Source organism: Lineus longissimus, chromosome 1 (assembly GCF_910592395.1).
Source record: "Lineus longissimus chromosome 1, tnLinLong1.2, whole genome shotgun sequence".
Lineage (NCBI taxonomy): Eukaryota > Metazoa > Nemertea > Pilidiophora > Heteronemertea > Lineidae > Lineus > Lineus longissimus.
In genome coordinates this window covers 5,468,676-5,480,804 of record NC_088308.1, presented here as the reverse complement: position 1 = coordinate 5,480,804, position 12,129 = coordinate 5,468,676, and the positions used below count along the sequence as shown (strand labels likewise).

The 12,129-nt window shown below is 38.8% G+C and overlaps 1 protein-coding gene across 1 annotated transcript; it reads right to left on the bottom strand.

Moving 5' to 3' along the window:
• Positions 1–536: 536 nt before the first annotated feature.
• LOC135486401 (sphingosine kinase 2-like) lies at positions 537–12,075 on the bottom strand. The gene is made up of 7 exons (XM_064769165.1): positions 11,945–12,075; positions 10,666–11,341; positions 8,640–8,789; positions 8,000–8,094; positions 7,760–7,875; positions 6,660–6,880; positions 537–6,236 (listed from the first exon to the last, which is right to left on the bottom strand). The coding sequence occupies exons 2-7, from the start codon at positions 11,225–11,227 to the stop codon at positions 5,440–5,442; spliced, it is 1,941 nt and encodes a 646-aa protein (XP_064625235.1). The 5' UTR covers positions 11,228–11,341; positions 11,945–12,075; the 3' UTR covers positions 537–5,439.
• Between the last annotated feature and the right edge of the window lie 54 nt (positions 12,076–12,129).

The window sequence follows — 12,129 nt, the reverse complement described above, 5'->3', positions numbered from 1 at the left end:
CAGAAATGTAGCCTGACTCGGTTTAACGTGTCCGTAACAGGGACATGGTTAACCAGCTGGAGGAGTCAAGTAGTGACGATAACCAGCTGGAAGAGTATAATAGGCACTGCCGAAAGACAGCCACTTGACATGTACCCGGTACAGGAAATTCCCTAGAGTCTGAGGTCAGATTTGGAATGGATGGCTCAGAGAAGTTGCTACATTGAGAGATCAGCTTTGGGATCTATAGATGAGCTCAAAGCTCAGCTTTGGGAAAATGACTAAAAGTCTCTACATTAGAAGATCAGCCTGAAGAGGGATTACTACAAGAAGTCCGAGCAGAAAGAGATCATTTGCAGAGAGGTTTCTACAGTAAGAGATAAGCTTTGGCAAGATGGTTATATAAGAGACGTCAACGCCCAGCTTTGGGTAGATGGCTCTGAGGAGCCTCTACAGTAAAGGATTGTGTTGGCACAGGATGGTTTGCTTGAAAGAAGCTCTTTTTGAACAGAAAGTTTGGAAGGAAAATCTTAGAGGTAAAGATGAGAAAACTAATATTTTTTGGCAAATCATTTTATTTATGCAAATCAGCACACAGCCTAAGTATCGAGATATTGTACAATGGTGTAGGTAATACTGGAGTAGAAATAATTTCAACAAATTCTGTTACAAAATTGTGCTTGAAATACATTATTTCAGGACAAAAAACAATTCTTGGCTACTCACAAGGGGAAAAACTCACATTTTAGCAGACATTTAAAGCAGTTTCTGTTTGAAAATTGTCAATGTCAGTATGACAACTTTGTATCATTTAGATAATCAATACTTTTCAAATCACTAATTTCTGATATTGGTTGTAAAATTACTATGATCTGATGCGCTGCAACTGTGAGAATTTTTCATAAGGTCAAAAACTCCCCAAAACAAGGGAAAGTGGAGAATGCCAGCACACACATTCACCAAAACGGCAATATATTTCTACTGGAAATTTCTGCGTGAAAGATGTGCTCATCTAGATAAATAAATCGTAAAAGACATTGAATAAATTAAATAATACTTGGATAATATGAAGTAACTAATATATGATCATCGAAAGAGCAATGGAGAGGCAAGACTAAGAGTCTCTATAATCAATCAATTTTACTAAGGATGAACTCCCCTAAACCCTACTATGTTATAAACTCCCTAAAATCGTAACATATGTTATAAATTCTCATATAATGACTGTATGAAAAGCAAGCCGACTACTAGGAATACTGATAAAGACAGAAACATCTTGATCTACAACTATAAGTATCAATTCATTTTGCCAGCATGAAAGCAAATTTATTCCACCTGGAAAATCAGTCCTAGTCTATTGTCAATGAATGATAAAGTGAATGCTTGGAGAGACCATAGAACTTTGACCCCTATAACAAAACTGAATCATTTGTCCCCTAAGAGTGACAGGGTATGTGACGGTAATGGTATGTGAAAACGGTACGTGAAATGGTATGTGAAACTCAATGATTGTGCCCTAACCCATTGGTCAAATCATCTTTTTCAAACATCAATAGGAAGTCTAAGCTATTGAATGAATAAATGGAATGTCTCTAGAAATGGCACGAGAAATGGCAAAGTGGTTGAAGAGATTAGAAAACCAGGAAATATTCTGGCTGTCGAATTGTACTGCCTATCTATCGCCAATGGTGATAATATGACTCTATAAAGTCATGGTGAAAAAACAATTCATTGGGATTGTCCCTCCTGAAAAAATCAGGGGTTAATGTTCACTTCTCCGGCCCTGCACTCAAACAGGGCTGGAGAAGGGAATATTAACTCCCAATTTCCTCAGGCCGCTCGAGAAATTTGTGCTAACAAAACGTAAGTAGAACTATGAAAGGTGATTATGTACTAAACAGCAAAGAAGCCAGATTAATCACTAAGATATTTGCAAAATGCCCAATTGGAGTATATAACATGTGATTTGAAGTGAATGTTACAAAGATTAGGCATTTGATGACTACTGTCAGAAAACACCGCGTCACAAGCATACTTCTTTATATATAATGTAAACAACAATAGAAAAATAAGCAATTCGTATTGACACATGATAATAATCATCAGATTCTGAAACAATCACTGTGCTTCTAAGCCCTCAAATATCTATTACTTGTTCATATAAAACTTGATTGTATTTCAGGAATTCTCAAAGTATGGCGGCGGTAGGAATATTGAAATGAGAATCAAAGAAATTCGTCAGATTTGGTTTGGATTAAAGATTGTTAAGTCAATACGGCCCGGTAAGCTGTGAAATTTTGCAAGCCTTCTGATTCAACTCTTACGCATTAACCATCAAATTGCGGTAGCAAATACAGTAGTGTACCACAAGGTAATTTGCCAGCTTTAGTTTGGCAAACATTTCACGGGATAAGTATATCACAAGCAGAGTCTAAAATTGAAATGCATAATCCTCAAATTTTAATACTGATTCAATGTCAGTGTCAATCATAAGGTCACATGATGTCAATTAGATCAGATAGTTGGTCAACAGACAATGGCTATCAAGTTAAGTCAAATATGGCACCCTTAGCAAAACCAGGCGCATGTTGCTCGACTGAGCTTGGCAGGTTGAGACATACTGGTTGTTAATTTCACTGTTGTCTGTCTTCTGTAAAATCTGAGCACATCAATTTCCTCCATTATCTCCTGGTGTCATTTAGGCTCGTCTTCCGTGTGACATGTACCTAGTTTAGCGGAGATGGGTCACATAGCTTGATTACTAGTACATTCGTGCTCTGCTTGTGATATGATAACGTTACAAATGATTGTACAGAACCCTGCAGACTGTTGGCAAATGGTACAATGATTTGGAATGCTGCAGAAGATATGAAAGGAGCTTAGTCTTGGAAACTGCGCACCCAGAAATATTCGCGGCCATGCTATTTCATGGTTTTGTAAAATTGCAACTTTTGCACACTTTAAATTTAGCATTTTGACAAATGCGTATCAGTAATTCCATTTTTCTGTATTTCATTTTCAGTAATTTCCCCCATAAATTTTCATGATTATCTGCAAATGCAAAAAATGCCAAAATATAAAGTACGCAAATATATCCGGATTTGCAGAAACTAAGCTAAAAAGCAACAGCTACACACAAAACAAATTTAAAAACATTTACACACCATATATAAAACACAAATACACTCATGTTGAAACTTTTAAGTTCCAAAGTAATTCTTGTTCACCAATGTCAATATGACAGACAATTAAAAGAGCTCAGTTGTTCTAATACAATCATCAGCCGCAATCCCTGGATTCAGTTGTGCACATTTGCTCATGGAACTGACCAATATATGGTCCTGTTTCCAAAATCTTCAAATATAATTCACACAAACAAAATATAATACAAGTAAGCTGCATGAACAGAACTGGCTCATGAATGTTCCCACCAAAATCGAGAAATACATGAACTTATTGGATGGATATCCTAATTGACACCTTATCAAGTAATTGTCATATGATATTACCTGATCTTATAGTGTTACAGCAGTTTCTGAAAAAAACACTCTGAATAAAAACAGAAAGTTCAACACCTCCATAAAGGATCATTGATGTCAAACATCTGACAACGACATATTCCTCTATAAACTTCATTAATCTTTAAGACAATGATAACATGATAGCACATCTAGTCCACTGGGTTACAATTAAAGCTTTTGCTACATTTACACTCTTATACTTCTCTTGCGGTGTCTGCATGCCCATATTCAAGTCACATAGCCTACAACCACAGCTTTGGAAGACATGCAACTTGTCAATTACAGTGTAGGTTTCACCATTCTTACACAGAAAATCAGTCTTTTAAGACTGAAGGACGGATTCAACTGTTTCTCACATTCCACAGGCTTTGTGGTCAGTTGTTAATGCAGAGCAAATAATTTACTTTGAAATTAATCAAATGCCTGTGAAAAGTGGTTTCCAAAGTGTTCCTGCAGTCCTTGCTGTGGAGGAAACAAGCTAACAGGGGATTCTAAGTTATGTCCTGAAATCCCTTTCACACTTGGTGCTCACATAGAAATACATAACTGTTCCCTCTACCAAGCTATCATAACACTAAATGTCTGTCGTCTTTAGCAGTTTTAGTAGATGTAGGGACTTGAACGGGTGAAAACACTGCAAGAGGGTAGTACATGTACTAACACTCAGCTGTACATCAAGTTGATATATTGTCATCATATGATCTAATCAAACTAGCCCATAAGGGTGAAAGTCAGTCAATTACTTTAGTTTGAAACCTGAAAATTCTCCTTGGTGATGATCGACACTTTAGGTCATAACATTTGGACCTTTATTGAACCCCAGAGTGGCGACACAAAATTTTGTTCAACATGTTAGAATAAATAAATTCACAAGCACATTCAAATCTCTGAAATTAACAAGACAGTATTCAAAACATAACTGACAGAAAGAAGAATATTTACAAAAGTTTTTACATTGTAATAAGACGTTTCAAATCACAATTGTTAATACTGGAAATAACATAAACGAGATCTGTTTAGGTTCAACAATGGACTGGATTCACTGTGAGAAGTCTACGCATATAAAAAAAAGAATGGTAGCATGCAGTATCCATTTCGAAGATGTGCTTGGTTGGCATTCCTACAACTAGCATTAACAAATCATAGATTCTATGCTCGATGATAACTGTAACTTATCTGGTATAAATTGATTGCTGGAAATTGAATACTTTAAAAGATGTTGAGAATGAACATGGAATTTAGATGCAATTGGGGGTTATGCTCAATCTGGTTTTGTCAATGGTGTATATTTAGAAATACTAATAGTAAATCGCACTGAATATTGAGATCAACCCATTATAATACACAGCATTTGACCATCATTCATTTTCACCCAAGTTGCCAGTACGGCCCTTTCACGAATTTATTGGAAGCTGTCATTGTATGGCACCATTTGGAATAAGGCAAAATGTCATGATAAAAATAGGAATACTCTGTACATTGCATATCGTGACATGGTTGGCAAAGATGTTGTATACTGGATGTATGTCTGTACTTCAGTACATGTCTACACTCAAGATAAAGAGAACCAGCAATAGTTGAAAAAACGTCAACTTCACTAAGCTGTCCAGGCAAGACGCATGACAAAGGGGCGTTATCACATATCTTAAGTAATTTGAATGCATGGAATTGAATTCAACACGGTATGCCTTCTACTGATAGTATCATGTATACATCTGTAAAATGACAAACCTATATTAGATAGACTCAGTTTCTGCTCCAAGATGTATTTGTAAATATAAAGTGCAGAGTAGGAATGTTAAACAGTTACAATTATATACCCCATCCAAGAACAGAGTTAGAGCTTAGATAACAATGAAAACACTTAAGTTCTTCAGGTTTTTCCAAACCAAGTCCTGGGTTTTAAATTGTGAGATAAGTATTTTTAGCTTTATTGTTGTCAGTTCCCACCAGGGATCGCCATAAGTCTTGCAGCGGACGGCAAAATCTGCGCCTGAATGGTCCCATAATCCACCACCTCCCCATCGACAGCTATGATGCCACCTGGTGTCAGCGGCTCTAACCGAAAAGCGGAAACACGAACCGACTCGTAGTAAGGCGATTCTAATTGAGCCCCGGTTTCAAGTGCTGACATCAACCCAAACAAAACACCACGGGACGCACCCTTACGGACAAACGATAGATGAATACACCCATCATCAAATTTACAACCTGGGGCAGCGAAAACATCCTTTCCAAGATGTGTCTGATAAGCAGCTAAAACCATAACGAAGTCGTCTTCTATCTTGACCCAGTTGCTGGGCGGTTCTTGGTCCCTTGCTGGTAACAAAGGCGTTGGCACAGTCTCTGCATAAGATTCTAGAATCATGTCACTGTCATCATGAAACTCATTCGACTTTAACGAGTTGTTACAATTGATGTCTTCAACCTGAGTTTTAGAGTCGTCAAGACTGACGGACAAGTTCATCAGCTGTTCATCAAGTGCAGCCTGAATAGAGTCATCCAATATGGAATCACTGTGTGTGATTTTCCGTTGCTGATCATCGAAAGTGGAGAAAGTCTCTGATGATGACATTGTTCGTCTTTGTTCATTGCCTCCCAAATCTTCAAGTTCTGGTTCGTACATGGATGCACTTCGTCCAGGTGGTCGACGATTTTTAGCCCTTGATTGAGGTCTTCTAGGGACGTACTCATCAATGGGTAAGAAGGATAAACGCCCACGATATGTCCGCAGATCTGAAAAGGAAAAGCGTTTTATATGAATAAATGATATGATAGCAACTGCGGCAGTCCTATCAAAACCCAGCATTCGCAGTTAGTTCTTAATATTGGTCTCCTGAGCCACCTGGCATTGCTGTGGGCATGCTGGTGTAGGAAATGGAGTAGTTCAGTTCACACTGTTTGAAGTCACCCCCCAGTTTGCCAAGGATGTCATGGTCAGGGTTTGTAAGCTTGCGAGCCAGTAACAGCAAATTCTAGCACTCAGTGGAACTCAGTTCATTACTGTATTGGCCACCTGCTGTCCGGTATCCAGGATTGCCTTAAAGTCACTCAAGAACTGAGTACATGGTAGTATAATACTTTTGACAAACGGCCTTCAAGTCGAACAATGAGTTATCCAGTAATGCAGTAGCTTACGGAAATCTCCCCGTTACTTACTAAATATTCTAGTAAGTCCCCCGATGGTGAATCTGACCGGCCCTAGTCTACGGTACTTTTCACTCTCAATATCGACGTCTGCCATAATTCCCCACGAGATCGACAGGAATGAGTATATGCGCCGCTTTGCAGTGTCGATGGCAACGAGATCCATTGGAACGATTTGGTGTTTGATCAGGATATAGGCAGAATGTAGCGCCCAGTTCTCCAGGAATGGCTCACTGAAAACGGCAGGAGACAAATATATTTATGCATCAGACAAAAACAATATGAATGCAAGGTTAGAATTAAAGTTAAGGATATTTGGATCAGCCCTGCTGAATTGGGCGGCAGGGCACCCCCCTTCTTTACAGATCTGCATATAACTCGAGACTCGATTTCCATCCTTGAGTTAAAATCTCCACCAAATCAGTTAACTGAGGACATTTGTTTGAGAAAAACTCAATTTGCTCAACAGCTGATAAATGGAATTACTCATAATCCATGCTGCCAATCAAATTTTATAGAAGATTTATTTGTTTAGAAATCTTCAGTTCAGCATATTCATGATCATATTCAATGTTTAATATGTTATGTCCTATGGTTATGCATGTACATGTACACGTATGGATCCAGATTGCTGGTGACAGCTGCCGAGATTTTATACTGAACTTATTTCAACAATGAAGACAGCTGGAAATCTGCAAACCTGGCTTTTGTACGCTGAATATGTTGTGACAAATCTTCTATGAACTTATGTTAAACATGTTCTACATGGCACTTAATAGATACTTGCTCAAAGCACTTCACTTTCATGGAATGTTCAGGAGGCGATAATGGACCGGCTACAAAGTGCATCAACCTCAAAGGGGGAAAGAACAAAGTTATTTCGACCTGTCCAGGATTCCAACCCATGTTCTCTTGATTAGAAATCAGACACTCTCACATATGTATCATCACATCCTCTTCAACAACCACGTCATCAAAAGCCGACCTTTTGACTCTGCCATTTGCAGGATCATGCAATCATCAACCACTAAGCCATCACACTCTCCAACAACCACGTCATCCAAAGCAGACTTTTTGACTCTGCCATTTGCCGGATCATGCGATCAACCTACCCTGCTGCATGATTAATAGCACAACATAGAGCATTGCCGGACCCACCAGGGATAGCTCCTATTGGTATCTTAACTGCCTCCTCCCAGTCATTCCTCATCATGAGGCCGTTTAGCACCTAGAAGAGAACAAAAGGGACCATCAACCAACATCGTCGGGCACCGCAATTCAGTTGGGAGGGAGAGTTTAGGGGTCGATACCGTAACTTTTAAATCTTTTTATGATCAGGAATTCAAACGAACCTCAAATATCAGTCCATCTCCGGAGACGATGATAATGCCCTTGTAGACAGTCAAGTCCAATGTTGTCATCATGTCACGAGCATGGTTCGGATAATCTGAAATATTGGCAAAAAAGTCATGAGAATATTATGTCAATAGTTATCAAGAACAGAAGTTGATGTGATTTCTGACAGCTTGCTTGACAACGTATTAAATGTAATGGCTGCTGTAAAGAGGTCCCTGGTTTGAAGCCCACAATGTAGTGTGTGTAGGCAAGTCACTCCATCTACTTGTCTTACTACACCCAAGTGTATAAATGGAAAGCAGTCAGAAATGCTCAGGGTGTAGCGCTGATTGAACAAATCATCAGTTCGAGTGAATGGTTTCAGGTCAAATCAAGGTTTAAAATTGCCAACTCTGATGATGACCTTTTACTGCAGTTGATATGGGCCCCAATTTTATGACCATAATCAATCAATCTATTATTAGAATGAGGTAACACAGCTGTAAGAGACCTGTAACAGCACATGACAACACCAAAACAATGCCAAACAAGTTTTTTGTGGGTTCAAAAAGTGTGCTGCTATAGTCAGTGAAGGCACATCCTGAACCTCATGGTCTTTACTCTCTCGGAGCACTCGGTGCTTTATATAGAACACACCTGTCACAACGAGATCATAGCACACTTCTGCTTCACTCAGGATCGGCGCCACAGTTTCCTTGTACATTGTCAATGCCTTACGTGTTCCGCTAAACGGATTCACGAAAATGAGGTATTTCTTGTTTTGAGGAAGGTTCCAGCTGGAGAGATCTGAAAGTGAATGTAAAGATATGAATTTCAAAATGAACGAATGTTCGTGAAAACTGCCTGCTACTTCTCAAAATAGCCCAACGGGTTTTAAAAATCACCCTTTTCTGGTCTTTACTTCATCTTATGACCTTGAAAATAATATCCAAGGTGTTGCTCTACTTACAATGTATACTTACAATTCAATATTTTCTATGAACAATACCTGATCTCAATGTTACACTTCAATCAATAGACTATAGTGGTATTTCATTGTATTCTGAGATTAAACCCGGTCAGTTCCTGATCTTAATGCCAAGAATCGATCGAAAACTCAATTGTGTATAATCAGTCCATGACTCCTCACGCCATGTGGTGGACACCAAAGAATACGTGCTATTATTCCACATCTCAAAATAAGTACACTGTTGTCAATAATATCAGAGCAACAAAGAAATGACGGTATTCAAAAAGAGGTAAAAGTAGGCTGCACCAATTTTGATCAATCATGGGCTTTTTTGAAAGGGCTGTTCCAGCTATGCAAATTTCATGAATACCAAAGTTCTAATAAATTCTATCTGCAAGCAATTACTGTCCGATACACAGTATCTGACAAGTTACATAAAGTACATGGAGTTATAGATGTATAATGTAGTAGAGCTCATTTTGACCAACGTATTCAATTGGAAATGAACTCATAATCGACATATGTAGTGCATTCAACCTGTCAAGAATACAATAAGGCTGTCCTGGGCACCACATGATGAATAAATTACCCTTCAAAACGGGGCCAGGTGAAAAATCCAAATAAGATGATCGCCCACTCAGCACAGAGGGCCGACATCACCTGATTTCATCAACAAACAAATAACATCTTTGTGTGAAAATCTTTGTGAGGTGACTACTGAAATCTGCTGTTGACAGTGACGTCTGCAATCACTGCTACACATGACCAGACCTTCAAAATTATGACTAATTTAGTTAAGACAATGTCTAAAGTACCTTGGCCTAGCCTCCAAAGGTTCACTTAAAACCAGTATCAAGTGCGTAATCGTCAAGTTTGAATGACATACATACTGTGTATGCTATTTAGCCGGTTTCGGTGTGTCTGTTTTCACATAGGCCTATATTGGCTATAACTTGAATACAGACATTTTGTACATGCGCCCTTCAACTGGCTAAATAGCATCTACACAGCATGTAGATGCACATATACTTTCAATGAATGAAATATAAGATAATTTCAGAACGATTTATTATTCATTTGTTTTAAAATCACAGTAAACCACTTGACAAATGCTTGACCTTAAAAACCACCTCGTAATTGATCAGTCAAATACCTGGTACTCGTTGGTGTCTTTGAATTATGTTTTAAAGTGAGACTATAAGCAGGAGCACATTATGGTGACTATTGGTGACTTTTTGTAACTTTAACTTGCCTATCTAGCTGCCGCCTACAGTGGGCTTTAAATCGCACGTTTATCATGTCAACACGTGGCTGATAATTATGTATGACTTCATTTATCTCAAAATGAAATTAACCCTTATCAAGTTCAGGTGTACTCATACTGGGGAAATCCCTGAGAAACTCGCTGTCAGATAATGAACCAAACATGCCAAACCCCACCAGTCAGAATACAAATATTACTTAAATGCCAAAACTTGTCACAAAGAACAATTTGATCATGATTATACAGTATGTTGCATTCAAAATACGGAAAACCTTGAGTCCTTAGAGGGAAAGAAGATAACCCAAAGTAAAACATGCGGTAGGTTTGGGAAAAGGGCAGGCTCATGTCAAGAGACACTATTTTACAATCCAAGGGCAATTTGAATGGAGGTGAAAGATGCCATCAGCAGTAGATGATGGAGATACGACACTTTCAGTTTTTATACTCACTATGAATTTCTAATCCTTTTGACAGGCACACAATAATTTTTTTCCAATGCTCAGCAATGACATTATTTTCTTCATACGTGTTTGCTTGGTTGACCAAAAACGTCATCGTATGTCTTCTCCGCGAGGACTTTTTGGCAAGCATCTTCTTTTTATGTGGATAGTGATAGATACAAAAATAAGCACTTTTATCATCCGAATCTTTTCCCTTCATCACGTGACAGCCAATCACATCCTTGAATTCAATTTGAGGCGGCACTGATGAGTAACTAGGCCTACTTCGCCGAGTTGCGTTGCTGTTGGATCCTTTTCCATTGCTGTCATATGGCAAGAGCTCTATGAGCGGAACTGAGCATGTTAGTGATTGCTCTGTTACGGTGACTTTGTATAGCACCTTCTTTTTTGGAAAAACCGAGAAATTATCTTCCAAGATGATATTCTGTCCAACAACGTTCCCATCAGAATTATTCCTCACATACTTCCAGTCATCCCCGCTGGCCTTGTTATCACCAGCTTCAAAAGGAATACATGTATCTCCGTTCACTGCGTAGAAATTTCTCGACATGGCCTTCGGTTATTTCTCCAACTTTTCTTTCTATTTCAACCATCCAACGTAGATCCATGAAGGTCCACCACACCTCTACCTAGCTCCAACTGGAATCTCTTGATATTCACATCACTAAAAGGACAAAGCAGACAGTGTCACAAGAATAACATGATTGGAAAACATGAAAATTAGTGTAAGGCTAAAATGATATCATTTCAAAATAAAAATTTTTCTTTAGTCGGAAATAAAATAAGTTTTCCTCCACAGGGGATGACAACGCCAAGGCCCTTAGAAGACGATGTGCACCACCTATCATTACGAAGAAGTTGGCCCAGAAGTGGCGACGGTACGTTTTAGACATTGGGAGACTGTTGAAATGTGAAATCGGAAATGATTGCATCCTCGCTTTGCAAGTTGGCAGATTCCACATTTTAGTAGTCTCCAATTGTCTAAAACGCACCGTCACCACTTCTGGGCCAACTTCTCAAGTGTTAATTATTATCAAACAGCAAACAGGTGTTGGCATATAGGCCTACTCCACGTCCTCATGAAAGTTGTATCCCTGTGTAGTTCGTAAGCATTAGTGTAGCAGTGACAGTGTACTTAGCATGCATAGAATAGATAGATAGGCCTCAGATTCAGACTCAGAGTCAGAGATGCCAGTTACCGAGTTAGTTACCACTGGGCTACTTTGTATTCTCATTTCATTGAGAGAAAACAACGATCTATACTTACTCTACGTTCTGTTTCCGAAGCTAGCAACAATACTTGCATAATTACGCACTAATCATGAATGACGTGCGGCCAGCTGTAGTTTATAGGCCAACATTATTGTTGTGAAGCATCACAAATAATTGATCAACAATTTTCTGAAGTCATGTGGCCGATAGATGGCGTCGGGCCAATTCTCTTTCTCCCAG